Source organism: Lemur catta, chromosome 21 (genome assembly GCF_020740605.2).
Source record: "Lemur catta isolate mLemCat1 chromosome 21, mLemCat1.pri, whole genome shotgun sequence".
NCBI classification, from domain to species: Eukaryota; Metazoa; Chordata; class Mammalia; order Primates; family Lemuridae; genus Lemur; species Lemur catta.
Genome location: NC_059148.1, coordinates 17,659,975 through 17,687,211, shown reverse-complemented (window position 1 = coordinate 17,687,211; position 27,237 = coordinate 17,659,975). Strand labels below are relative to the sequence as shown.

Below are 27,237 nucleotides of genomic sequence, written 5' to 3'. Positions count from 1 at the left end.
TCCCGCGCCAAGCCCTCGTTCAAGCTTCACAACCACGCTGGGAGGTAAAAATTGTTACTACCAACCCATCCTAATCTCTCGGCCTGTAAAATGGGGGCTGTGATAATAGCCCCTACCTCGTAGGGCCTCTGGGAGATATGGCAGGTCACGTGTCCCCTGGGCACCCAATACACACTTGGTAAATATTGGTTCTTGTCACGTTTAACCATCACCGCCACCATGACGTGGTCCTGACTTTGCTGTCCTCCCACTCCCCCACCCCTGCCACATGTACACGCGTGGCAGGACTGCAGCCCGGCATCCTACAGCCACGGTAAAACCCGCCAGGCCCCTCCCAGCCTGTCCCCGATTTAAGCCCCAGGAACGTGGTGGGCAAAGCGAGGCTACTGCTCCCATTTTACAGCCGAGGAAACTGAGGCTCCGAGAGGCCCACCCAGGGAGCCAATGGCCTTGAAGGAAGTCTCTGGACTCCTAAGCCCGGGCTCCTTCCACATCACACCACCCAGGAGTGTGCACACACCAGCTTGCATGTACACCCACGCACACACATGCACACACACACATGCACACCCACGCGCACACACACATGCGCACACGTGCACACACACGTGCACACACATGCACACACGCACACGCACAGCCAGCTCTGCCGCCCTGTGGCGATCCCGTCTGAACACACTGCCCTGTTCTCTGCGGTCGGGGACAGAGTTCCCTCCCTGTTCTAATTTGCCCCGAAGGCTGCTATTACACATTCCAAACTCATGCCAGGCTTAGGAGGGGGGCGGGGCGCAGGTGGGGAGAGGGCGGCTGAGAGCCTGGGTGAGTCCACATGGGGCTCCGCGAGTGTGTGCCTGCTGTATACGTTTCCTCCTGCCTTTCTCCGTGCGTGCGTGTGCACGTGCCGTGCCCACCGCGAGCAGGCGTGGGGACCCTCCTACCACGCGAGTGCCCCAGTGGCGGGCAGCTCCCGGCTGGCACCAGGCGACCTCAGGGGGGCAACCAAGGATGCTCACGCATGAGTGTGAACGTCCCCACACAGGAACAGCTTCGCAGCTGCGCTCACTCGAAGCAGCGGTTTTCAAACGTTTTTAAGCCTCCAAAACTGCTTTTGAATATATATAAACACACCAGGCTGCGGTCCACACACAGACCGTGGCTGTGGGAGGGTGGGGACAAGACGGAGCTGGATCTTGGGGCCCGAGGGGCAGAGTAGAAAGTAGTCATCTACTCATTCATTCCACCAGTGCTCACTGAGTGCCCGCTGCGTGCCAGGCACCGTGCTAGGTACTGCGGACACACGTGGACAAAATGGATAAACACCCTCCGGGGCCGGCCTTCCCGTGGGGCAACAGTATAGACGACACGAACCAAGGAGCAGGGCACGTCCAGTGGTATAAAGACCCATGTAGGCCGGGCGCGGTGGCTCACGCCTGTAATCCTAGCACTCTGGGAGGCCGAGGCGGGCGGATCGCTCGAGGTCAGGAGTTCGAGACCAGCCTGAGCAAGAGCGAGACCCCGTCTCTACTAAAAATAGAAAGAAATTATCTGGACAACTAAAAATATATATAGAAAAACTAGCCGGGCATGGTGGCGCATGCCTGTAGTCCCAGCTACTTGGGAGGCTGAGGCAGGAGGATCGCTTGACCCCAGGAGTTTGAGGTTGCTGTGAGCTAGGCTGACGCCAGGGCACTCTAGCCTGGGCAACAGAGTGAGACTCTGTCTCAAAACAAAACAAAACAAAACAAAATAAACAAACAAACAAAAAAACCCATGTAGACCAGAAGGGCTCAGGCGTGGCCGAGTGAGGGGTGTGGGGGTCCTCAGTAGGGTCCAGAGACACAGACAGGGCTGAGCCAGGGTCACCAAGCCTTCCTCTCTGCCCTGCACACAGGCCCCAGGCTTCTGGGGACACAGCCAAAGGTCCTGCCTTCTGTGCTCACGGCCCCCAGAACCAGCAGGGCTAGAAAAAGGGTGAACTTGACTTCAGACACGCCAGGGGGCTGGTCCCAGGCCCCCAGCTCATCAGCTGGGTGAGCTTGAGCAAGTTACTCGGCCTCTCTGAGCTTCACCTGCCTCGCCTGCGCCTGAGCTCTTCATAGGAGTGTCGTGAGTGTGTCAGTTGAGGCAAACGCCTGGCACAGAGCAAGGCCCCCATAAACTGCCAGCGGCACGACAGGTGTCTTCTCTCTGGAATCCCGGATGCGACGGAGGGGGAGGTCTCGGGCTCCACCCCCTACCCCCACTCGGGAAGGGAAGAAGCAGGGCCCCTCCTCGAGGTCACCCGAGGCTTTGCCTGACCTCATGGAAACCCTGGCACATTTATCAAATCCCGTCCTCCTGATTACGTGACCAAGGAAAGCGGCTTAATCCCGGGGACAAGTTTGGGCGTGCAGGGCTGCTCTGCCCCAGGGGGAGGATTGCGGGGAGCTGCTTTCTCGCGGTCCCTCCGTTCTGGGATGAATTCACTCCAACAGGCATCGGTTGAGTGCCACCTGTTTGCAGGGCGCGGAGGCAGACAGACGAGTGGAACCCCAGAGAACCCGCAGGCTAGGAGGCAGGACAGACGGCTGTCCCCTCTGCCCGCAGAGCCCTTCCTTCCCTGGCTGTCCCCTTCCCCCCAGGTCTCATCCTACATGGCACGTCCCTGAGAGCCTTCCCGACCCCCGCGTCCAAACCAGCTGCCTCGCTGTTGGCTCTCAGAGCCACGTGTGTCTCCCTTTTTGTCACTCTCAGTGGTGAAACTGTGACATTTACTTATTCTTTTATTCGTCTCCTTTCTTCCCTATACAATTTGAGTTCATTGAGGCAGGGACTACTTTGTGTCCCCGCGTCCCCAGCAGTTAGCATCGTGCAGAGCCAGAAAGGGACACCAGTGGATATTTTTCTTAGACTATAAGACCAAGGACCTGTTAAGTTCTGGGAGGGTGCAGACGGGGGTGGGGGGAAGCGGCATGAATCTCGAAGGGACAGGGACAGGCTGCGAGGACAGGGGCGATTTGGAACCAGAGAGAGGACAGAGGAGGCAGCGAGGACGAAGGTGTGACGGGGAAGCGCGGGGTGCATGGAGGAAGAGGAAAGGCAGGAAGGGGGGAAAGAGGGGTGCTGGGCCGGTGGGGGGTGCAGACTGGAGGAGGCAGCCCACGGGGGAGGTGTGGGGCTCCCAGATAGGCCCAGTGTGCGCCCTCCCCGCTCCCAGGGCTCCGTGGCCAACCCGTGGGCCCCACTTCCTGCCGGACTCCCGAATGAGTGCAATGGCAAGTGCTGGCCATTCCAGGTCACTCCTGGAGGGGCCAAGTGGGCGGGGAAGGGACTGGGAGGACAAGGACCCCGAGGTTTGCCGGTGCTGGAGAGAAAGTACCAGATGCATCCAACCCCCACCTTCCAGAAGAGGAAACTGAGGCTCAGAGAAGCAAAGTCACCCAGCTGGGGCTGCCCTGTTGCAGAGAGGGGGAGGCCGCATTAGAACCTGCATGTCCCCAGGACCTGTGCCGCTGATGGGCACCTTGCGAGGACGAGGGGACCCTGGGAGGGACGTGTGGGAGGAGGGGCTGGGAGCAAAATGGCACGGGGGAAGGGGAGAGCGGGGACTGCCATCCTTGGAGACGGACCGCCAATTCGCCAGCTGTGTGACCTTGGGCAAGTCACCCCCTGGCCTTCCTGTGCCTCAGTTTCCTCACCTGTCAAATGGCAACGGTTGTAGCACCTACCCCAGGGCACTGCCGTGAGGGTTAAATGAGAGAAAGTGCAAAACGCTGAGCCCAGCACCCGGCACGGAGCGTGCACTCAGTAAGGGGTGGCCGCTGCTGGCATCATCATCATCATCATCATCTGTGTATTACTAGTGTCATCAGGGGATGGACGAACAAAACAAGCGAGGACCAGGGGAGGCCTGTGACTGAGTGGCTGGATCCGCAGCCCGGGAGGTGGCCTCTGGCAGCCACCGCGGAGCAGCCGCTGGGCGCAGCTGGCTGGGAGCTCAGCGCCTTGGCTTGGCGAAACCTGCCGCCTGCCAGGCTACCCACGGCTCCCAGGCCCCTGGCAGGCGGCAGCAGGGGACATCACGCCATGCCCAGCACCTTCCCTGGCCGGCCCGTATTTACCTAGCAGGTCTCGGCCCAGCCCGCTTCCTGTTTGCCGCACAGTGGCTGCCTGTCCGGGGCAGACAGAGCCCCAGTGTCCTGCCGAGGGTGACCCCTCATGCTCACATCACCGAGGCAGGGCAGGGCTGGGGTGACTCACCGGGCCCCGGCATGGCCACCGCAGTCACTCAGTCATTCTGCAAGCCCGTGGCTGGAGGGACGCCCACCGGGCACACAGGCACCGCTCTGAGCTTCCACGGGGACTGACTCAGTTCCAAGGGTCCCCAGCCCTGGGGCGGGAGCCACCGGGAGGCAGCGTGGCTTAAGAGCACGCACCATGCAGACACAAAAGGCCACATGTTGTAGGACTCCATTTATAGGAAATGCCCAGAACAGGCAGATCCACAGAGACAGAAAGCAGATGAGTTGTCGCAGGAGGAGCGTGGTGACTGCTAACGGGTATGAGGTTCCCTTTCAGGGCGATGAATATGAATCAGACGGTGGCGATGTCTGTACAACCCTGAGTCCGCCAGGAAACCACTGAACGGTACATTCCAGAAAGCTGCGTTGTGTGGCATGTAAATTACAGCTCAATAACCCCTCCAGGCTTGGTGACATTGGACAAGTCGCCTCCCTCCCTGAGCCTCAGTTTCCTGGTTGCAGCATGGGGATGTCATCAAAGTTAAACACACATGCAGGGTTTAGCACGGGGTCTGGAACCCGGTAGGAGCAACAGGGATATGAAGTCCCTGTCCCAGGAGGCTCCAGGGACTCTCCCCTCACTTCCCCTCCCTCCCAGGAGAGCACAGCCCCCAGAGTCCACCCTCTCGGACTCAGCCCCGCCCGGAGCACAGTGCTACCCAGCTCCAGCCCGGGAGAAGGGAGGGCCTCAAAACCTTGGGACCTCCTTCTCCCTGGGCCAGGCCCTCTCCTAGAGGACAGTCACAGCTCCAGAGAGCCCCAGCGAGGATTTTGTAGTTCTGGGACATCACCCCATCTATGTTCTACTCCCCACCTGCCACTCGCTGGCTGTAGGGTCGTGAGCAAGTCACTTCTCCTCTCTGGGCCTCAGTTTCCTCATCTGTGAAATGGGGGTAACAATTACTACCACCTGGGAGGGGTTCGCCTGTTTGGTCCATAATTATTTAGTGTACTATATATTCATGCTTTATTGATTTTCTATTTTTTTTATTTTTTTAGAGACAGGATCTTGCTTGTTGTTCAGGCTGGAATACAGGAGTGTGATCATAGCTCACTGCAGCCTCAAACTCCCAGGCTCAAGCGAACCTCTTCCCTCAGCCTCTCAAGTAGCTGGGACTATAGGCACGTGCCACCACGCCCAGCTAATTTTTTTTGATTTTTTATAAGAGACAGCATCTCACTACGTTGCCCAGGCTGGCCTCAAACTCCTGCCTCAGCCTCTCAAAGTGCTGGGATTACAGCAGTGAGCCACCACGCCCAGCCTTATGCTTTTTAAATTAAAAAATACAATAACAGCTCCTACCCCAAAGGGCTGTTGTGAGGATGAAATGTGATAATTCGAGAGTTCAGCACAGTGCCTGGCACATAGTAAGTGCTCAATAAATGGCACTGTTACTGTCGTTAACAATCCCTCCATGGAGCAGGGGAAGATGGGGCCCCCAGAGGTCAGGACAGAGCAGGTGCTGGAACCCAGACTTCCGGGCTCCAAGGCCAGGGCCCATGACTCTGCAGGGACCTCGCCTTCGGAAAAGGTTTCCTCACCGCCTCGCTTCCACCTCTCATCATCTCTGGACGGCTGCCAGGGCCGGATCTGCTCCATTTTCCGGCGGGGAGACTGAGGCCCTGAGGGGACGGGACACCCACCCATCCATGCATACATTCCTCCTCCCCGTTCCTAGGAGCAAAAGTCCCGAGTCTGCCAAATCCACGGAGGGGGCAGACACCCATGATGAATGCACTGGGCGGGAGTCAGAGAAGGGAGCCCGAGGCAGCAGAAAACCAGTTTGAGTTCCTCTCCCTGCCCTAGCTCGCCTCCCACCAGCCTATGCCAAGGCCCCTGTCTCCGGGGTAACTGCTTGGAATTACGGCTACAGCTCATGCCTGAAACCCCACCATCAGCAGGGACCTCTCCTCATTGGTACACTTAACACAGAACCTTCTACCTCTTTTTGATCCAAATAATAATGCCAGAAGTTAGGCGGTATTTTCCCCATTCCCAGATGAATAAACTGAGTCCTGGGAGAAAGGAAGTAAGGGTGCCATCTATCCAACACCTGCCACATGCTGAGGACTTTCACATTGATCTCTCGTTTGAGGTAGGCTTTGCGGTTAGCCCCATTTCACAGAGGAGCAAACTGAGGCCAGAGAGACCAAGAGGCCCAGCTGAGGTCACAACTCAACAGGAAGGGAATGTGGCTAGGGTTCCAACTGTCTGCTTTTAAATCCATTTGAGCTCATCCATTTGGGTCTACAAAGCCCTCTCCCGGGGTCACCCTTCTGAACGCCGTGCCCCTTGAACTCAGCAGGGCAGGGTGGCACTGTGGGGACGAGCTGGGAGGCTGCAGGCAGACAGGCTTGGAGTTTGAATCTTGGCTTTGCCACTTACTAGCTGTGTGACCCCAGGTGTATCACTTGACCTCTCTGGGCCTCCACTTCCTCCCCTCTAAAAGGGAGCTGATCCCAGCACCCACCGCGGGTTGCTTGGTCACTGTGGGTGTCAGAGCCTCAAAGCACTGCGTGTGGAATGAGGTCACCCGGACGAAAGCCCTAGGAGGGCAGGGACTCTCTTCTGTTCTGGTCACTGCTGAGTCCCTGATGCTTAGAACAGGGCCTGGCACACAGTAGCTGCTCAAGATGTATTTGCTGAGTGAATGAATGCAGACGAAAGGCCTCAGAGACAAGCTTAGTCACTGTCCCCGGGGCAGACAGGTCTCCAAAGCTGAACCTCTGCCCAACTAACTTCTTTCCTCTTTTCCTTTAACAGGTAGTTTACTGAGCACCTACTGCGTACAGGGCTCTCTGACCTATGAGACGCAACACCTCCCAGAGGGTGATGCCTATCCTGAGCCCATTTTGCAGATGAGGAAACTGAGGCTCGGCACGACCAGGACAGGCCAGGACTTGCCCAAGCCCACTAGGTTTCAGAGCTAGAGCCTGTATCTGAGCAGGTGGTTTCTTCCGATGTCTCTGCCTTGCTGGTCTGTCTGTCTAATCATTCATTCATTCATTCATTCATTCATTCATTCCCTTCTTCCTTCCTTCCCTCTATCCACGGGTATTCCTGAGCCCATCCTCTGTGCCCAGGGGAGGCAGGAGTGAACCAGGCTGATGGGTCCCCGCCTGAGGTCAGCCAGTTCCATGCCCACCGTCCCACCCTCGCCTGCTGGGGTTGCCCGAGAGCCCGCTGGGCCCACCCTCCATACACGCGTGTGCACACATGCATGCACGCACGCACGCACACGCACACACACACGCACACACGCGCACACACACACATGCACACACGCACACGCACACACACGCACACACACATACACACACACACGCACACACACACACACGCACACGCACACGCACACACACACACCCCTGGAGGAGCTCAGAAGGTGGTCAGCTGTCCTAGTCCAGCGGGTGGAACCCAGGCCACTCCACCCTCAGGGACAAACAGGCGACCGGTGAGACTGAGGGGCCCTTTGTGCAGGGGACGGGCAGGGCGGTGGGCGGGAGGGGCAGCTCTTACTCACCACCCAAAGAAAAATAAGAATATTCCCGTCGGCTCAACGGCCCGCCTGTCTGCCCCCTGAGCCCTCCCCGCCCCCCGTGGCCTTTCCAGCGCCCTGACCTCATCGGGAGACCCGCGGGGGCCTGGCGTGATCTCGTGTGATCTCCTCCCTTACCGATGAGGACACACGCTCGGGGAGGTGCGGTCACCCGCCAGCGGCAGCCAAGGCTCGGGCAGGAAGGGGAAGGTAGCAGTCGGCAAGAGGCTCAGGGGACAGAAGGAAGTCGGAGTCACAGTGACAGTGACGGTCATCTCCCTTCCTCATTCCTCCTGTCCTGGGTACCACTCGCGGGACCCAAGGGCACCCACGGCAGGGGAAGTCCAGGCCAGGGCGGGAGAGGCAGAGTGACCCAAATCCCCCTCGAGCTGGCAGAGCTCTGACCTCCAGCAAACCCCAGGTGGCAGCCCCAGGATCAGAGAGGTTAAGCCACTTCCTGAGGTCACAGAGCAGCGAGTGGCAGAGCTGGGAGGTGCACTGAGGTGGGTCAGACTCCAAGATGGGTGAGTCCAGAGTCACTTCCCAGGTAGGAAGCTACGCCGGCCACTGAGCTTTTCGGGGACCAGAGTCACTCAGATCTGGCTTCCAGGTCCTGCTCTGCCACGAGTCAGCTGGTAAGTGGCTTCTCTCTGTTTCCTCATCTGTAAAATGGGGCTCAGCATTCCCGCCCCTGCCCACCTCCAGTGGGGGTGAGGCTGCGACACCTCTGAAGTGACCGTCCGCTGACAGTTTTGGTTTTAAACTAAGCAATCCATGTTGTGCTGAAGACTGTCCACAACCACCCAGCAGGGCAGGCACTGTCATTATCCCCATTGCACAGATGAGTAAACCAAGGCCAAAGGAGTAAGGCAGCTTATCAGAGGCTGGGATTTGAAGCCGGGCGGTTGGGCCCTGGCCCTAGTTTCTAAGCATCAAATCAGGAAAGTAGGAAATGTTGACGGCTCTTGGCACTCAGTCAATGCCCATAAATATTTTGCAGCTGAAAAGGCAGCAACCTTTGTCCAAATGCAAGCCCAGCTCTGCCCTCACTACCTCCCGCCCACCCACCTGGCACGGAGGGGCTCTCAGAGCACGGCCTGGGGGAAAACATGCCCTGGCACAGGCAGGGGGGCGAGGGAGGCTGACACTGGATGACAAGAGCTTGGCTTCAGAGCCCCATTTGTGCCTTGGATCGTCCTTGCAAAGTGGGAACTGGGAGCCCCTTTGACAGATGAGGAAACTGAGGCTCAGAGGGGCCAGATGACTTCTCTAAGCTCCCCCAGAAGGGAGCAGTGGGCCTAGGGTTTAAGCCCAGGCCTGTCTGAGCGATTCAGGTTCTTATCTCTATACTGCAGGGCCTCTTCCCTGTGACTCTGGGCACCCCAGGGAGGGGCCAGACAACCAGGGACAGGCCACCTTGAAAGTTAAGGGCATGAATTTTGGAAAAGGACAAATGGGATTCAGCTCCCAGCTCTGCCCTTTCCCAGCTGAGAGACCCTAGGCAAGCGACTTCGCCCTCCAGACCTCAGTTCCGCCCTCCGAGAAATGGGTACAATAATCATTTTGTATCCAAATGCACTGAGAGTGCCTGGCACACAGTAAGTCCTCGATAAATGCTTGCCAGCCCCGCAATAGCTGTGAATGCAGCCCAGGCCTGGCTGAAGCCAGACAGAACCTTGCACCGAGAGTTCAGAGCCTGCAGCAGCGCCCAGGACCACAAGCATCTCAAGAGACCTGAATTAATCTTTAACAGGTGAATTCCGCTCCAAATTGGTGATGCGGAGCGTGCCAGAGGGCCGCTGGCATGAAAGAAATGTTTCCTCGGCTCTCCAGACCCTATCGGCGACAAGAAAAGGAGCTGTTACCCGGGTCCCTATAATTTGGACAAGGGACTGGAGTGTCTTTCCCAGAATTGATGAGGGGGAAACTGAGGCAGACAGCAGGGTCAGTGACCTATGAGGGGCACAGATGCCCACTTCACGGGGACCCCATCCCTGTAGGAACAGACAAAGGAGGTCAAAGAACGCAAGCCCTCTCAAAAGCATTCGCTCAGTCAACCGCGCAGGAGATATTAACTGAGCACCTACTATGTGCCAGGCAGTGAGGCCGACTCTACACGTCCTTTCACTCCCCACCCCGGGGCCCAGACGACTTCCCCAGCTTTGGGACCAGCCTCCCCGTCTGGTCCGCTCCAATCTTCCCACTCTGCAGCCAGAGGAACTTTCTAGAACACGCAAACAACCACATCCCTCCCAGCCTGGACTTTCAGGGTTTCTGGGTCCCACTTAGCCTCTGCCTGTCTGATTCCTTGCCCTTCCTGTTCACGTCACACGCCCCAGACAGACAGAACGGTTTCTCGGCCGCTCTGCAGAGCCCAGGCTTGCCCACCTGGTAACACGGAAAAGTCGTGTCTTCGCCGGTGCCATTCCCTTTACCCGAATGCCCCTTTCGCTACTTGTGCATTTATTCTTCAAGGCGCGGCTCAAACACCGGCTTGGTCAAGTCCACCCTTCCTGGATCTGCCGCCCCCTTCATTCACCAGCACGGAGTCACCAAGCATCCACCATACCCGTGCACACCTTGCTAGGTGCCCGCGGGCCAGGCGGGGATGCTGCCCCCAGCCAAAGGCCACAGCTGCATGAGAGACGATCCCGGTCTCAGGGAGGGCCACCCTCCTCCGTCCCTCTGCTGTCTGGAGTCACAACCCTCGGGCTACGGGGCGGGGGAGCCAAGGCATCTCGATGCTCCAGCGATCAGCCAGAGCTGGCACAGGTGAGCTTCCCGGGGGGCGTTCGCTGGGGGGAAAGTGGCCGAGCTCTGCCTGCACCAGATGAGACGGAGCAGCCGCCGCAGCCCCTTCCCCGGACACGAGGTGCCCGGATTCCGCCCCGAGGAACCCCAGGCATGTCGGCAGGAGCTCGTGTAACCCATCCATCCCAGGGGGCCTCACGCTCTCTCTTCTGGGGCGACCGTGCCCTGGTAACCTCCACTTTCCAACAACCCGCCTTGGTTTTGCAAAGTAAAGCAGATGGAACTATGACTGCCACCTGCCACCCGTGCTTGGGAGCCCCATCTCCCGGCCATTCACCAATCGCGGGGGGAAGCAGGGGTCCCCGCCTTTCCCACCGAGCTTCCAACTGCACGAATTAGAGAAATGCTGTGGAAACGGCCAATCGCCTTTTCTCACCCTGTTCCATTTCGAAAATGTCTGGGGCAACGACAGCCACGACAACAATCATAGCTACCGCTGCCTGGGCCAGGCTCACCGAAGGTCATCAGGCCTCATGACAGCCCAGGGGGTCTGCCCTCATGCTACCCCCGTATTACAGATGGGAGGACACGGCTCAGACAGCTAAGGGACCGGCCCAAGGTCACACGCTAGGGGATGGCAGAGCACACCGAGAGCCCCACACAGGGCTGCTCTTAACCTCACAGGTGACCCGGGCCTGACGCTTCTACCCGGTTCCCTAGAGAGACCACCTCGTCCCCCTCCTCATAGACAGTCCCCGAGTACCCCCTCTGCCCTTGCCCCCGGCCAGCGTGGCACAGCTAAAGTCCTCTAGTGCGTAGCGCCCCAGAACAAAGCACACGCGGACCCTGCTTAGAACTTCAGGGGTTCACACCCCCCCTTCCCCCGACAGAGGCCCTTGTTTTGGAAACTGAGTCAGAACAGCCACCAGGCCCACCCCTCCCTGCCACTTCCCAGGCACCCCCTGGGTTGCAGGCCCTGAGTGCAGAGCTGGCCTGGGCCTGGGGACAGGCCACCTGGTGTGCTGGGGGGAGGGCTTTGGAGCCCGCCAGCCATCGGGTTTAAATAACACTTGGCCACATCCCCAACCCAAGCCTCAGTTTCCCCATCTGCAAAATGGAAAGGACAGTCAGAGGGACCGGCTGGGGCTGGGCTGGGCTGGGCAACAGGCAGCCCAAAGAACAGTCTGTGGCTGGTACTTCCAGGCAAGTGCGCAGCGTGGGAGGTCTCTCTGTCCTCAGGGACCTCCCAGGGGGTTCAGGGCGGAACTGGAGGTTAAGGCTTTTCCTGTCTCTTGGAGGAAAAGGCAGCTATTTCTCTGGGACTCAGTAACCAAGGGTGGCCTTTGGAAGCTCTAGACTCCCAATCCCCTCCAGCTTGCTCAGAGGCCAAGGGCAAATCTCAGCGCCCGCGTCCCTCTTTCCAGCCCTCCAAGATGGGATGCCCCCCCCCAAGGTGGGCTCAAGGCCGCCTGGCCTTCGGTTCCCCGGCTTGGGGTCTCAAGGAGCCGGAGACCTTCCTTCCCCAGACCTGCCGCTGCCGCAGGACCCCCGTGGGCGCCCATTCCACAGGTGGTCAAACCGAGGCCCGGAGAGCCGGCGGCCGCCCGAGCGCGCCCAGCGGAGCCGCCTGCGCCAGCGGACTCGCGACCCCCGCCTGCGCCTCCCGCGCCCCTGGCCGGGACTCGGAGCCTCGGGACCCTCCGGGGCCGGACGGGCCCGGGAGACGTCCTCAGGGGCGCGAGGGGACCTCGGCTGAGCCGCTCCCCGGGACCCCGGCCCCACTCACCTCCGGGACGGCGGCCGCCGGCGCTTCCTGAATCCCGGCCGGCCCGCCCGGCGCCTGCCCGCCGCCGCCGCGTCCCTCCTCCCCGGGCTCGAGTTCCAGCCGCCGCGCGCCGCCCCCGGCCGCACCACGCCCACCCGGCCGGCGCGGGGGGTGGAAGGGGCGGCCCCGCCCCCGGGCCGGCCGCCCCTGCGCGGGAGGCGGGGGGCGGGGGGGGGCGCGTGCCTCAGTTTCCCCACCTGGAAAATGGGCGTCACAGTCCGCGGGTGGAGCGGCAGGCGCTTGTTAGAGCGGGCTCTGGTCGGAACCGGCTCTGGCTCGGTCTTGCAGTGATTTCGGGCCACCCTGAATGGGCATCCCGGCTGGTTCCTCCTCGCATTCGTTCGTTCGTTCGTTCATTCATTCACTCATTCATTCAGCAGACAATTCGCTCAGGGACGGATTTGCCCTCGATCCCTGCACTCGGTCCAACAGGGGAGGCACCTGAGTTACAGACAGTGATAATTGAGGAGAAAATAAATGTGAGCTTTTCTTCTTCATCTTTAACCAGCGCTTACAACGGAGCCTGGCACGGAGTAGGCGATTTCTTATTGGACGACGAAGGTGAGCCCCAACACGTATCCAAGTCCTCTACCCAGCGCTGGGTTCACTTGCATACCTCCCAGGACGGGCAGCTCACTTCCACCAGGGCGGGTTGGAAAGCCTAGCGGGCCCAAACCTCGGCTGTGTGGCTCACCAGCCCAGCGGCCCTAGGCAGCACCCTTCGCCTCCGTGGCTCAGTGTCCCTGCTGTAGAGTGGGGCGTAGAAAATCCCCATCTCACAGTCACAATGAAGAACCCAGGGAACGTTTCAGCCGTTTTCATCATTATGGTTTTCACTAAATTGAGCTGACTCCTGTCGGCAAGACTGTGGGGTAGATCCTTCCCCCTGGCTTGCAAATAACATCTCCTCTGAGGTTCAGCAGCTGGAAAGTGAAATTTTAGAAGTGTTAGAGAGAGAGGAAAAACAAACACCAGCAAACAAAACAAAACAAAACAAAAACCCTGAACAGGAGTGATGTGTTCAAACCACCAGTGTGAAACATTTACAGTGAAACCAACCTTGATCATTAACTCACTGAGCGTGGGGTGGGGGGTGCGGGGAGGGTGGGATTGTCCCGTAAACCAGCGGTCCCCAACCTTTTTGACACCAGGGACCAGTTACATGGAAGACAATTTTTCCATGGGGAGGGTGGAGGGTGGGCATGAGAAGGGGTGGGGGCATGGGGGAGGGGAGCGGCTGTAATTACTGATGAAGCTTCACTCACCTCCTGCTGTGCGTCCCTTCCCTTCCTAAGTTTCAGGGAAGACAATTTTTCCATGGAAGGAGTTGGAGGGGCAGAGCTCTAGCCAGGTCCCTAACAGGTGGTCCTCAGCCCTGGGGGTTGGGGACGGCAGCGGTAGACCTGTCTCTCAACCAGGCTGTGAGGTAGGGATTGCTGGGCCCATTTTCCAGATGGGAAACTGAGACTTGGAGAGGAGTGTGGCCGCTGAAAAACTGCTCCTTCCATGGTGGGGGGTGGGGGTGGGGGTGGGGAAGTCTGCGTGTCCCCCGGTGTCTAGCAGAGCAAACAGGCAGCTATCGCAGGGGTGAGGAATGTAAACACAGGCCCCTCGGCCTCCCTGACAGCAAGCTATCTGCCGGGGGCCTTCCTGGGCCTGGGCCGGGCCAGGCTGGGGGGCGGAGGAGCGGTGGGCGTAACTAGTGTGGGACCCATTTCTGCAGAAAGGCCCCTCTCCAATGAAAAGAAAGTGACAAGGCTGATTCCAGCGACAAGGAAGTTCAGGAATGGAGGAGAGGGGACAGGGATGGTGACTTGCTCTTCTCCGAGGCTGGGGGGAAGGTGGCATGAGCCCTCAGCATCAGTGTCCCTAACCCAGCCCTTTTCTGACTCCCATTTCTCAGACTGGGCAACTGAGACCCCGGTGCAGGCAGCTGACTCAGGTTAGGAGGCCGGAGCGCGGCCTCTACACCAGACACCTGGGTTCAAACCCTGCCCTGTCACTGATTAGGTGGCAGCTGTGGGCAAGAGCCTCCCCCTGCAGTGCCTCAGTTTCCTCATCTGAAAAATGAGTATCGGTTTCCATGAAGCAGGGGACCCTGTCTGTCTTGTTCACAGCCGCAGGGTTGGCACTGGGCACTTAGTTGGTGCTTTAAAAATACCGGTGATGGAGTGGGGGAGGGGGAAGAATGGAGAGTTTTTGTTTATTGAGTATGCATAGAGTTTCAGTTTTGCAAGCTGCAAAGTTCTAGAGATGGATGCTGGCGACAGTCACATGACCATATGAATGTACTTAGCACCCCTGAACTATGCACTGAAAAATGCTTAATGTGGTCAATTTTATGCATATTTTGCCTCAGTAAAAAAGAAAAAAACGGGGAAAAAATACTGGTTGATGGGAAGCACTGGAGATCTGCCTCACACGGCAAGGGGGTGGGTAGGGAGAGAAAGTGGGGTGCTGAGTTCTGGGCACCCAGCGAACACGTGCTGGTTTTACTAAATATGAACAAGGGCCGCGACTAGGATGTGACTGCCGTTATTTTGCTGAAAACTCCCAGCCTCTGCCCTTGACAGACAGGAAGAACTTTCCTTCTTAGGGACGGAAAAACTTTCCAGGCCCTCAGCCCCAGCCGAGAGTCACGTGGAAGGTACAGGTGGGGCCCAGCCCTGCACTCCACGTGCAGCTCCGGATGGCACCAGGTGGGCTCGGCCACGTCCCCTGAGGGAGGTCCCTGGGCAGCAGCCAAGGGTCTGCACTTATTAAGTGCCTACTGTATGCCAGCCCCAGTGCTAGGTGCTGGGGAAAGATTAGAAGAGCCATCTGGGCCGGGATCTCAGGGACTTTCCACCTGGGGCGACCAGTTATAAAAAAAAAAAAGAAAAAGACAACGTGCACCTCGCTTTACAGTTGGCATAGCCCTGACGCTGCCACCAACCCGTTTCATTTCCTGCAAGGCTGGAAGGGAGGGAGGGATTCTTATACCATTTTATAGAAAAGGATACCCAGGTGCCACTTGTCTGAGATCCCACAGGTGGTGGGATTTGAATCCGAGCCCAGCAGATTCTACGGTGCAACATGGCCGGTAAGAACATGATCTCAAAAAGACAGATTAGAATACGTGTGGGTGAGGATGTGGGGACTCTGGAACCCTCATGCTCGGCTGGTGTGAGTGTAAAATGGTTGAAAACACTCTGGCAGCTCCTCCAAATGTTTGTTACACGTACAGTTACTGTATGACCAGCAATGCCACCCCTAGGAATACAGCCAAGAGAAATGAAAACGCGTCCGTGTAAAAATTTGTACATGAACGTTCGTAGCAGCGTTATTCATAATAGCCAAAAGATGGGGACGACTCAAATGCCGAATGGAGAAATAAAACATGGTATATCCATACAACGGAATATTATTGGACAATAAAAAGGAATGACATACTGATAACATGCTACCACATGCATGAACCTTGGAAACACTATGCCAGATGAAAGAAGCCACATGTTAACAGGCCACATATTACGTGATTCCGTTTATATGACATGGCCAGAAGAGGCAAATCTATAGAGACAGAAAGTGGTTCCCTGGGGCTGGGGGAGGGGAGGATTTGAGGGACCAGGGATGACAGCTGAAGGCAGTGGGGTTTCTTTTTAGGGTAACAAAAATGTTCTAAAGTCGATTGTGATGAGGGTTGCTCCTATCTGTAACTAGTAGAAACTATCGAATAGCACACTATGAATGGGTGAGTTGCATGATATGTGGGTATCTCAATAAAGCCGTTATAAAAGATTTTTTTTAAAAAAACAAGAAGAAGATGGTCTCTGGGCTCCAAAGGATCCAGATGTGGCTCTACCACAGTTCTACGCTGTGTGACCTCAGGCAGGTGACCTTGCCTCTCTGAGCCTCGCTCCCCTCATCTGTCAAATGGGGGCAGTAACCTCTCCTACTTTGCTGGGTCAAGAAGATAAAACCCCGTGGTGCTTCTGAGGGCTGGGCAGGGCCTGAACAGTCCCGTAATGTCACCGTGCTTCCCCTGCCAAGACTAGCTCCCGTCCCCTCCCACCCAAGCCTGCCCAAGTTTACCCAATGCTCTGCCTTATTGTTACGTAACATCTTCCTTGCCAGTAATCTTGAGAAGCTGCCATTAGCATCCCCCATTTAATCGTGCCCATTTTATGGATGAGAACTGCTGAGTCCAGAAGACAGCAAGCACAGCTCGCCTGTTCATTCCCTGGGCAGAAACTTCTTTCTTCTCCTCCCCCCAGCCCCCTGCTATCTCTCCCCTCCTTCTCTTTTATGGGCATCCCCAAGTCTGGCTGGTGGCCCCACAGCTCCAGAGCTCGGCTTAGACCAGGAATTGATGTCCAGGTCCCTGGGGGCCTGGAGTGAGCCTCTGAGTTATGGATGCAACCAAAGCCACCATGAGGGTCCCTGCAGACCCTGGCCTCTAGGCTCCTCACACACCAGCATCTCATCCCCTCCTCCCTCCGCTTTCACATTCTCCTGCCCTTTTTGCGGATGGACAAACTGAGGCCCTACATAGTGAAAGCCTTTTGTACAAGGAGGTTCCTGCTGGTGGTGCAGTCAGGATTCGAACCCAGGATCATCTGAATTCCAATCGCACCTCCAGCCACTGTGCAACCACCTGCCTCCACCCTGTGTGCGGGAAGAGTCCCTGCTCACAGCCACCCGGAAAGATCGGGGACTGGGGGAGTGGGGGAGGTGGGTGAGACATTGTGGTTGGCCTTATGTGCTCTTTCCGCAGTAGGTGCCAGGGATGGGCTCAAGTCATGATGAAGAGAAGGAAAAACAGAAGAAATAATTGCAGGGGAAAGGGCGGGGAAGCACCATGGCTAGCACATGTGCATTTAGGAGAAAGAGAGGCTGACTACAGCCAGTGCAAAGGCCCTGGGGCAGGAGAGAAAGCAGCGTGCTCTAAGGACAGAGCTAGGCCAAGGTGGCCAGAGCAAGGAGGGCAGGGGGGATGACACTGGGGGACGAAACCTAGAGGTGCCAAGGCCTGCACAAAGCCTTGCTGTGTGCCAGGCTTTGTGTAGGGCTTTGCCTTCATGAATTCCTCCGAGCTACAGAGAGGGAGCACGCCCAGAGAGGTGAAGGAACCTGCCCGGGGCCACACAGCCAGGAGGAGGCAGGGGCTGATGGTCTTCCTCTGGGAGCCGACCCGAGTGGACAGCAGGCTCCTGGTGAAATCACAGCTCCCTACATGTGCCGAGACACCATGGAGACAGGGTACAAAGAGGCTGGGGACAATTAGTGAGTCTGTCCACTTTGGTCCTGTAAATAGCTGGCCGTGATCCCAGACACTGGAGGCCCCACCCAGCCAGGGACCTTCAATGAGGCTCTTCTGGAATTCTCCCTGGGGCAGAAACCTGAGGCCAGGTGGGGAGGAAGCCCTTCTCCTCAGGTGACCGTTGCCATGGGCACAGCCACTCTCGGCTGCTCAGCCCCTGGCTGCGATCCATGCCTCTGGGCAGCGGGCATGGTGGCCCCCGGGTGTGGCCGAGCCACAGCTGGCCACCGGCACTTCAAAGATGGCGTCTAGCTGGGCGCGGTGGCTCACGCCTGTAATCCCAGCACTCTGGGAGGCCGAGGCAGGAGGGTCGCTTGAGGTCAAGAGTTTGAGACCAGCCTGGGCAACACAGCGAGACCCCGTCTCTACAAAAAATAGAAAAATTAGCCAGTTGTGGTGGCACCTGCCTGTAGTCCCAGCACTTGAGAGGCTGAGGCGGGAGGATCGCCTGAGCCCAGCAGTTGGAGGTTGCAGTGAGCTGTGATGACACCACTGCACGGCGGCCTGGGTGACAGAGCGAGACCCTGTCTCAAAAAAAAAAAAAAAAAAAGGAAGGCCTCCATGGGAAGGCTGTGGCACAAGGAGGGAGGGAGGGAGGTGGCCATGTGGGCCTTGGTTCCAGGAGGGCCTGAGTAATTCAGGGCTTCCCAGCTGGGGTCCCAGGGTGGGCAGCTGGGGGGTCCATGGAGGTCCTGGATCGGTAATGAACGTTTTCTGGAGAGGGGCCCGTGACTTTCACAGAGGCCTGGGACGACCCTCCCCCCTCCCCGCCCCCTGTCCCCCACAAAGCAGAGTACGTTTTACTTTGTGCGATGAAGGCTCACGCTCACTTTTCCAAGCCAGGAAGAGGCAGAGGTGGGGTTGGGGCAGGAGAGGGGACAGCCTCTTTTCTGAGTCCACAGAAGGGACCCCTTGAGATCCTGGCTTACAGCTTACAAAGCTTGTAAACTGCAAATGGGCTTTGTCACCCTCTACTCACAGGAGTTTATGACTTCTGCTGTTCTTAGAACAAAAACCAAACTCATGCTGGCCTCGGCACCTCCGGGTTTTATCCTGCAGTGTCACCCATCTTTGCTCTCGAAGGTCTGGCCCCACCTTGGCCTCGCTCTGTCCTTAGAGCACGCAGCTTTCTCTTCTGCCTCAGGGCCTTTGCACCGGCTGTAGCCAGCCTCTCTTTCTCTCCCTTCAGATCTCAGCCCAAATGTGACGTTCTCAGAGAGCGCCTCCCTGCCCACGCCCTCTCCAATCTAAGTCAGGGCTCTACAGTCACTTCCACCCCCACCCTGTTTGTTATCTTTCACTGCACCTTTCACTGTCCGGATTTATTGTGCGTCTCCTCCACTGGACCTCCTGCCTCCTGGGGAGTGGGGGCCGTATCTGGCTTCTTTTTGCATGATGGATCCCCTGAAGCTAGCTCAGGGCCTCGCACACAGTCGGTGCTCAGCAAACGGTTGAATGACTTTGCCTTCCAGGCAGTCCTCTCTGGGCCTGATCGGGCTGACTAAGGGTTAATCGTCACCGAGGCTGCTGTTTAGCAAGCAGCCTCCAGGCGCTGTGCATTTGCACGTGGGGTCCCCATCGGGTCCCCATCGATCTCACAGGCAACGTGTTGATTTTTCTGGAGTTACGAATGCAAGACCGGGGACTGGTTGCAGTGCTAAAGATGAGGAAACTGGGACTCAGAGGGGAGAGGGGACTTGCCCAGAGTCACCCAGCGGATCAGGGCAGAGTGGGGAACAGTGGCCAGAGTGTAGGATGTTTTCTCAGGTGTTCCTTGTCACTGTGTTGCCATGGGCCCTGCTGCATCTTTAAGAACAAGGGAATCCGCGACCATGCTATGGTTTAACTAGCTGCATCGAGGCTGGTGGTCCCTTCAGGAGTCCTCGGCGGGCTGTAGCGTCGTAATAAATAAGAGTATTAACAAAAGCCAGTTACTGCATACCTCCTGTGTGTCAGGCATTTGGCACACATTATTTTATGTAATCCTGCGAGGTAGAGGTGTTCCTGCCCCCATGTGACAGATGCGGAAACTAAGGCTCAGGGAGGTGAATTGATTTGTCCTGGATCACACAGCTACAAAAATAGAGCCCGGGTTGGAACCCCAAAATTGCCCGGTGGCGGTAGTAGCCGTGCGGACAGCGCCACCTACCGGGCTCGCGGAGCCGCAGGCGCTCAGTGCGCAGGCGCAGAGACAGCGCGGCGCGGAGCCCGAAGCAGGTGGGCCGGCGTGGACCAGCGGAACCCGTCAGCTGTGAACTAAAATTAAATCTTAAGGCTCCCCCCAGCCAGCTGACTGAATGGACCCCCTCCTGGCCAAGGGGATATCCTAAAACTAAATTGCCTGCCGGGAGGAGGGAGGGCAGACCGGCCTCATCATGCCCCCCCCCTTCTTGGGGACATCCTTTGTAACCCACTAACAGGCCCAAGGGCATGCAAGACACACCTGCAGGTCCTCAATTTAACAGCAAATCTATGACCTGTGGCTCGTCTCTGATTAACTGGGCTCCTTAAAACATTCCAAGCCTTTAGACAAAGCTTCGTGTCTTTAACCAATTACAAGTCAAAGACTCTTTAAACCCACCTATAACCTGTAAGCGCCACCCCCTTGGAGAGGGCCCGCCTTTTGGGGCCAAACCAATGTATGCCTCCCACGTATTGATTTATGACTTTACCTGTAACCCCTGTCTCCCTGAAATGTGTAAAACCAAACTGTGACCCAGCCACAGCGAGTCCACTTGCTCAAGGCCTCTTGGGTGTGGCTCCGGGTCATGGTCCTCAAATTTGGCTCAGAATAAATGTCTTTAAAATTATTTTACAGAGTTTGGCTTCTTTTCTGTTGACACAACCAACAAAACCTAAGGGAGGTGTCCCTGCTCTGTTCTTCTATAACCTCCTGCAAATGACGACAACTGGGTCACCATTGAGCGATTACTCAGATAAGCCCCTGCCCGGGCAGTTTCGTGGACTCTCGCTGAGCAAGCAAGTGCTGGTATCCCCACTGTACAGACGAGCAAACTGAGGCTCAGAGAGGCCAAGGGATTTGTCCAAATCCACTTCGCGGGTTTGAAATATTGTGTTAAAATGGACTTAGTTAGTTTTAATTGAATGAATGAGTGAACCCTGGTCAAATGCAGGGCCTAATTCGGGTTTCTCTGCAGTATGAGGTTGACCTGGGTCAGATGAAGCGGTTTCCGGTCAGTGGGAACGCCCTGGCAGGAGGGGTGCTGGAAGGCAGGCTCGCTCTGTCAGCTGGCACAGAAGACATGAAACCCCAGTGCCCCACATCCGACTGGGTCACCGTGAGCGAGTCCCTTCACCACATCCCCAGGGGGTTCAATTTCCTGACCTGATAAACGGGGCTTCCAATCCCCACATCTCAGATGGTTGTGAAATGATGTGTGTGAAGCACTTTGGCAGGGCTTGGTATACAGCTGGTGCTCAATGTGTGTTCAGGGAGGCAGAACTCAGTCCCACGTGGACAGGGATGAAATGGGAAGGCATAGATGCACTGCTGGCTTTTGGCTCTGGGATCAAATACTCAAATCGTTCCCAGGGTCCCAGCAGGTGCCCAGGAGTGAAGGAGGCTGGTCTGGGAAAATCTCTCCCTTCCATCAAGGAATTGCCCTCCCAATCCCATCGTATTATGTTAGAGACACAAAGAAAAATCATTGTGAAACGAAGAGACAGAATTCTTTTAGTTTGCTGGCCGAATTTTGTATTTGTAGGAGACCCAAAGGAAAAAACCTAAAAGGCAGTTAGAGCTTAGAGAAAACAGTAGCATTCCTAATATCAGCAATATTAGAAAATATAATGAAATTGGAGACAGGAAAAAACCTAGTTCAGGCTTGAACCTCTTGGCCGTGCCAGAGGGAGCTTTCCAAACTGGGATATCTGCACATATGTGGATATGTTAGATTGTGCATACGAGCCTTGAAGGTGTAAGTTCCAGGGTCAAGTTCAAACCTCTTGATAGTGCAATGTCACACACACACAGTCTGCTCTGGGCCAAGCCACCAAGTCTTTGCCTATGCCTTGAAGTGTCCCCTGCCCCCTCCTCTGCTAGGCTCCCCCTACCCCTACCCAGGCTCGGTGCAAGCCCCTAACTCCCTAAGATGCATCCCAGGATGTAGCACCTCTCATCTATGGCCCCAGACCCCCTCTGGGCATTGAACACTCGCTATCAGCATTATTGATTTACTAATCCATCCTGCCCATTAGACTATATACTCTGTAGAGCAGGAACAAAGTAAAATAAATATTTTCCTCTACATTTAACCCTAGTATCAGAAAAAATATCAACCCCTGATAAAGTGCAAATAACCATTGGTCACATGGCTGGGAAGGCAACAGGGATGGGTGAGGACTGGGGCAAAGTGGAAAACAGATCCCTCTCCCTCTGCCCAGGCAAGGGGACAGTTATCTCTCAGCTCCTGCTGGCAGACTGGTTTTTCAAAAGCAGCTAGAAACCCTAGATTTTTTTATGTGAAATCCCCCAGTTTCTCAGTGTAGCAATCAGTTCTATTTTTTAAAACCATGGAGGCCAGAAAAACAGGTTCTTGGCAGAATTTGGTGTGTAAGGGCCACCAGCTGTAACCTCTGATGCAGGAAAAAAAAAAAAAAAATCAGGAACCAAAACAGCAGACAGATATGTTTCCAAAATAGAGATTTATTTATTAAGGATTATTTAGTTTCTGCATAAAAATCACCAATTGTTCCTCACTGGGTTTTTTTTTTCATACACATCAATTCTTTTGGGGTTGCTCTGTTTGCCCCAAAACTTTAAAAAATACAGCTCTTTTTTTAACACCAGGAAGGACAGTTAAGGCAGTGAGGCGTTTCCTTGGGTCTGAGCACTGGAAGGTTCATCTCTCCCCCTCGAGAGAATGCACATAGTAGGTAGTTTCTTAGGTTGGAAAAGCTGTCCCTGAAGAAAACAAGTTATGCAGGAGAATTCACATACAGTCATCTGTGGTCAGTCGTTTGTGCCCCATTGCTTTAAAAGAAACGCCTGTTGGTCATCAAGGCTTGCTGGTTGGTTTTGGCTGTTAAAAAAAAAACTGTTCGGCAAAAGACAGTCAGAAAGAGCAGGGTTTATAATGACGCTGCGGTGAGGTCGGGCTGTGCACACCACATGAGAGCGCACACCAGTTTGCTTTTTTAAAAAATCCCACAATAGGAGCTCTGCATAATTTCACATCAAACTCTTCATAGTCCGTAAAATACCCCAAACATCATTCAGTGAGATTCCCAGGAGGACACGTGCTTATTTTTAAAGTGAGATGGATGACACCATTCCCCCAGAGTCCTGTTCCTTGTTGGAGAAAACAAAACAAAACAAAACAAAACCAAAAAAAAAAAAAAAAACCCTAGGACTTGATTTATTAGAAACGTTAATGGATTTTTACCACACTGAAATGAAGGTATAAAGTCAGTCCGTGCTGCCGTGAAATTCAGAGGAGATTTGGAAGGAAGGTCGTTATTTATTGCTCCGTTAGAGTAGACCCCAAAAAGGACTTTTTTAAAAAAACAGGGCCATCCCCTGCAGACCCCAGCAGGACCCTGGGCAGCTCGAGGGGACGCGGGCCCGGGCAGCCCACCGGCTTGATTCACAGTGATTCGGGTTCGCGAGTTTCTGCAAGTGGCCCCGTGTCGGGGGCTGCGCCGGCAGCTGGGCGCGTCTACACCTTGTAGTTGAGCTCGGCGTTCATCTTGGTGTACATCTCGTAGATGACGTCGATGGTGGCCGTGTAGTTGACCAGGAAGAGGCGGATCTTCTCCAGGCACTCCTCCTCCGTCACGTTCTGCCCCTTGGAGAGCGCCTTCAGGAAGTCGGACTTATAGGGGGCTGCGTACAGCGCTGCCTTGAGACGGGTGACAGGGGGCAGGCACAGCGTTAGCGGGGGCCGAGACACCAGGCCAGCACTCGGGGGTCTGGGAGGGGACACGCCCAGGGTCCGTGTCGGGCAGGGTCTGTGCTATTCGCGGCGTTGGAAGGGAGAGGAAAAGGAAAAGGAAGACGTGTTTCCCCTTCTACGCCCGTGCAGGACAGCAGGAAGGACATCAGCTTTGGGGACAGACAGACCTGAGTGCAAATTCCAGCTTGTGCCGCCGACTAGCTGTGAGCCTTGAGCAAGTTACTTAGCCTCTCTGAGCCTCAGTTTCCTCATCTGCAAAATGGGGATAATAATGGCACCCGCCTAATCAGGTTTTATTAGGATTAGGGAGGTCGTGCAAAGCGTTCAGCATAGCACCAGGCATACAGAAGGTGCTCAACACAACACCAGGCGCACAGTAGGTGCCCACTGTAGGTACACCTCTTCCTTCTGGGTTCCCTGCTCTGGAAAAGGTGAACTGCTTCTTGGGGAAAACCCACTTTCTGAGCAGGAGAGATGACCACTAATCCGAGCTGTGATCTCTCTTTTGTCCTTAGGGGGGCGACACGTCCCTAAATTTCAGGGCTGCTCTACTACTTGGAAAAGTGTGGAGAATCAGAAATTCACAGCATTTCACAGCCAGAAGAAAAAAGATGCAGCCAGATAAAAAGCCTAGGCTAGGAGTTTGATGGGACGATGAAAGTATAAATAACGTTGTCTTTCCTAGTAAAAGTAGCAGCAGCTCTGAGGTACTGCGTGTAGACACGTGTCCTGCACGGTTGACAGGGTAACGCGTTTAACCTTCACCACGACCCTTGGAGGTAGGGCCTATTTCACAGCCATTTGAAATGGGGAACTTCGCCTAGGGAGGGAGAACTGCAGGCCCCCAATTTTGTGTGATGTGACCTCGGGCAAGATAATTAACTGGTCTGAGCATCACTGTCCTCAGCTGCGAAGTGGCGGTGAGAGTAGGGCCCACCTTGTGGTGTTTGTGAAGATTACAGTTCGCGGGCAGCTGCCCTGGGCCGGGGGCACAGGACACACGGTTTTTATTGAGGGGGTGGATGCCAGGGTTTGCAGGGGGCCAACGTGCTGCAGGCAGGGTGGGGCACCCACCTGGATGGATGGCCCAGAGGCGGCCATGTGACCCGCCCCATGACCAGCTCTTCCTGCCCGGCTGCCAACCCAGCGTGCCCACAGCCTGAGGGTGAAGTCACGCAGACTGAGAGGAGGGTGCAGTGAGGGGCCTTTTGACAGCTCCCGAGTGGGCCTCTCAGCCTGGTGGCCCTAGGGGCCCTCAGCCAACCAGGCTGGTGCTGAACCCCCACTTCCAGGAGCCCTGGCCGATGTCACCCCAACACAAGCCACCAAGAACCCCGAGGGCTGGTGTCCTCTCAGCGTATGGCCCCAGGGGACAGAGGCCCTTCTTGCCCTCCCTGCCCAGTATAAGAATCCAGGCTGAGTCCAAGGGGCCAACGAGGCGGCCACCGTCACCCTGAGTCCCCGCTCTTCACCGGGGTTTCTCCCAGCCGCCCTCAGTCAGGCCTCCCGGGCCGCGGCCCCTGGACAGACACCGCGGAGCACCTACGATGACATCCACCAGAGCGCACGAGGGAGAGCAGCCCCAGCCCCGCTAGCCAGGGCAGCCCTTCCTGAGCCCAGGGGGGCCAACACAGGCCCCAGGAGGCCACGGCCGCCGGGGGTGGCTCACCTGGAAGATCTTCTGCACGATCCAGCCGTGGTACTTCTTGAGCGCCATCTCGTAGGCCTTGGTGGCGTTGACGCGGATGAGGTTGGGGTGGCTCTCGTCCCGCTCCCCGTCACAGATGCTCTGGAGGAAGACCTGGATGAAGCGGAGGCCTCTGCGGCCCCGAGAGGAGACGGTGCCTTAGGACCCTGCGTGCTCCGCCTGGCGGTGAGCCGGCCCACCCCTGTCCCCGCGGGCCCTGACGTGCCCTGAATTAAGCCAGTGATACGTGCGGACAGAAGGGGGCGCTGTTCCCGAACTGCTACCTTGACCTGCTTAGCCGCCCGACTCAACATCTCTCCAGCACCTTCTCGCCACGGGGCCTGGCTGGCCTGTGACAACGGTCCCGCTGGCCACAAGATCCCTGAGGGCGGGGTCTGGGTCTGGCTCGTCCGTTTCTCCGTCCGCGTGGCCCCTCGTGGGCCAGCACGCGGCAGGCGGCCATCACTGCTTGAGGACTGAAGCCACAGCGCTGGCTCTCAAAGGGCTCGTGGCCCAGAGGCCGTGGACACACTGGCGAGACTGGCCCCGTGCCCGCCTGGGCTCCCCGCTGCAGTGGGGAGGACCTTTCTAAACCTGCCACATGGCCCCTCTGCCTGAGACCACGCGGTGGCCTCATTGCCCTGAGCCCTTCCGTGTCCTCCCACGGCCATCTGAGCCCTTCTTCAAGGAATAGGGCGATGCTCCGAGAGCCAGAGGGTGTGGGGCCCAGCAGGGAGCCCAGATCAAAAACCTGACCGGTGCCGGCCCCTTCGTGCGCGTGGTCTCATCTCCTGCTCCCCTCGGCCCTGTGAAGCTGAGCTCAGCACAACCAGGCCATGTCACAGAGGGAAGCACTGAGGCTCCCCCAGGAGGCTCAGTCACAGGGCAGGATGTGAACCCAGCCTGCCTCACCCCCCAGCTGGGCTCCTTCCTTCACTGCCCCTTACTGTCCCCCTGGGGTCCCCAGATGAGCTGCTCTGCTCCTTTCCTGCAGCGGGGTGGGGATCAGGTCAGGGTAGGAGCACCGGGCTTAAGGACTGAGGAGTCTGTAGGTGGCAGGGAACAGCGTGGGTTCAAATCAGAATGTCCCGCCCCCAGCCCATAGGATGCATTTGTGCAAATTAGACAGAACTCCTTCTCAAGATGTTGTATTTTCCTCAAACTGTCATAATATACAAATCCACCTTGTACATGATATGACCAGCCCTAAACAGAACACGACTGTACAGAACACGACTGTGCAGTGCACAACATGCACAACTGTGCTTGGATGGCCTCCAGAAGCCCCCGTGGCCCCCGCAGTGAGATGAGGATAGCTAGCACACCTAACTCACAGGGCAAGAAACTCGATCAGGCGCGCAGAGCTTAGCGTAATGCCCAGCATGGAGCATGAGCCCGCTTGCTGCGCTCTGATGGGACTGCAACAAGGAAGTGTCGCTGTGCGGCAAGCCTTGGCCCTCGGGAACCTTTTTCTCAGCCATCGATGAGGACCACGCTGGAAGGGCTGGGGAGTGACCTTCCCTCCCAGCCAGAGCAGACACCTGGCAGCAGGCTTTGCCTCCCCCTCCGCGGCACAGGCAGCCCAGGCCCCGTCACCCGAGCCCGTTACCTTTTCAGCCACATCAGCGCCAGCGTGGCTCCCACTTTCGGCCACTCTGCTCCGTACATTTCTTTCTCCACCTCTAGGATGTTCTGCAGGGTCCGGAACTTGGCTGGGTTGGTGTCATAGACAGCTTTGATTTTCTGAGATGGAGCACATGGGGTTTTCCCCTTAGAGAAGCTGCCGTCATAGGCGGCTGGCCCGCAGGCCGGGTGGAAGAGCGCCTGGGTGGCGCGTCCCCCTCCTCCCAGCCTGCCAGGAACAGCGGGGACAAGACTTGTAACAATAACGACCACGACTGCGCGCGTTTGTGGAGCACCTGCCATGAGCTGGGACAT

General features: G+C 56.7%; 2 protein-coding genes across 3 annotated transcripts in view; both read right to left on the bottom strand.

Annotated features, from left to right (window-relative positions):
* Positions 1 to 12,417, bottom strand: part of TRPV4 (transient receptor potential cation channel subfamily V member 4) — a 37,866-nt gene extending 25,449 nt beyond the window's left edge. Inside the window, exon 1 of the mRNA XM_045534589.1 lies at positions 12,357 to 12,417. The gene's annotated coding sequence lies outside the window, so the exon portion shown is untranslated. The remainder of the gene's footprint in view (positions 1 to 12,356) is intronic.
* Positions 12,418 to 12,903: 486 nt separating this feature from the next.
* The window catches only part of LOC123625887 (glycolipid transfer protein), a 28,632-nt gene continuing 14,298 nt past the window's right edge, over positions 12,904 to 27,237 (bottom strand). The window contains exons 3-5 of one of the 2 annotated variants that reach the window (XM_045534588.1): positions 26,909 to 27,042; positions 25,282 to 25,432; positions 12,904 to 13,318 (exon numbers count right to left, since the gene is read on the bottom strand). In XM_045534588.1, coding sequence (XP_045390544.1) covers positions 13,232 to 13,318; positions 25,282 to 25,432; positions 26,909 to 27,042 — 372 coding nt within the window. In that variant the 3' untranslated portion in view covers positions 12,904 to 13,231. Of the gene's footprint in view, positions 13,319 to 22,345; positions 23,559 to 25,281; positions 25,433 to 26,908; positions 27,043 to 27,237 lie in introns of those variants that run through there. The other variant, XM_045534587.1, reaches the window with a different exon arrangement.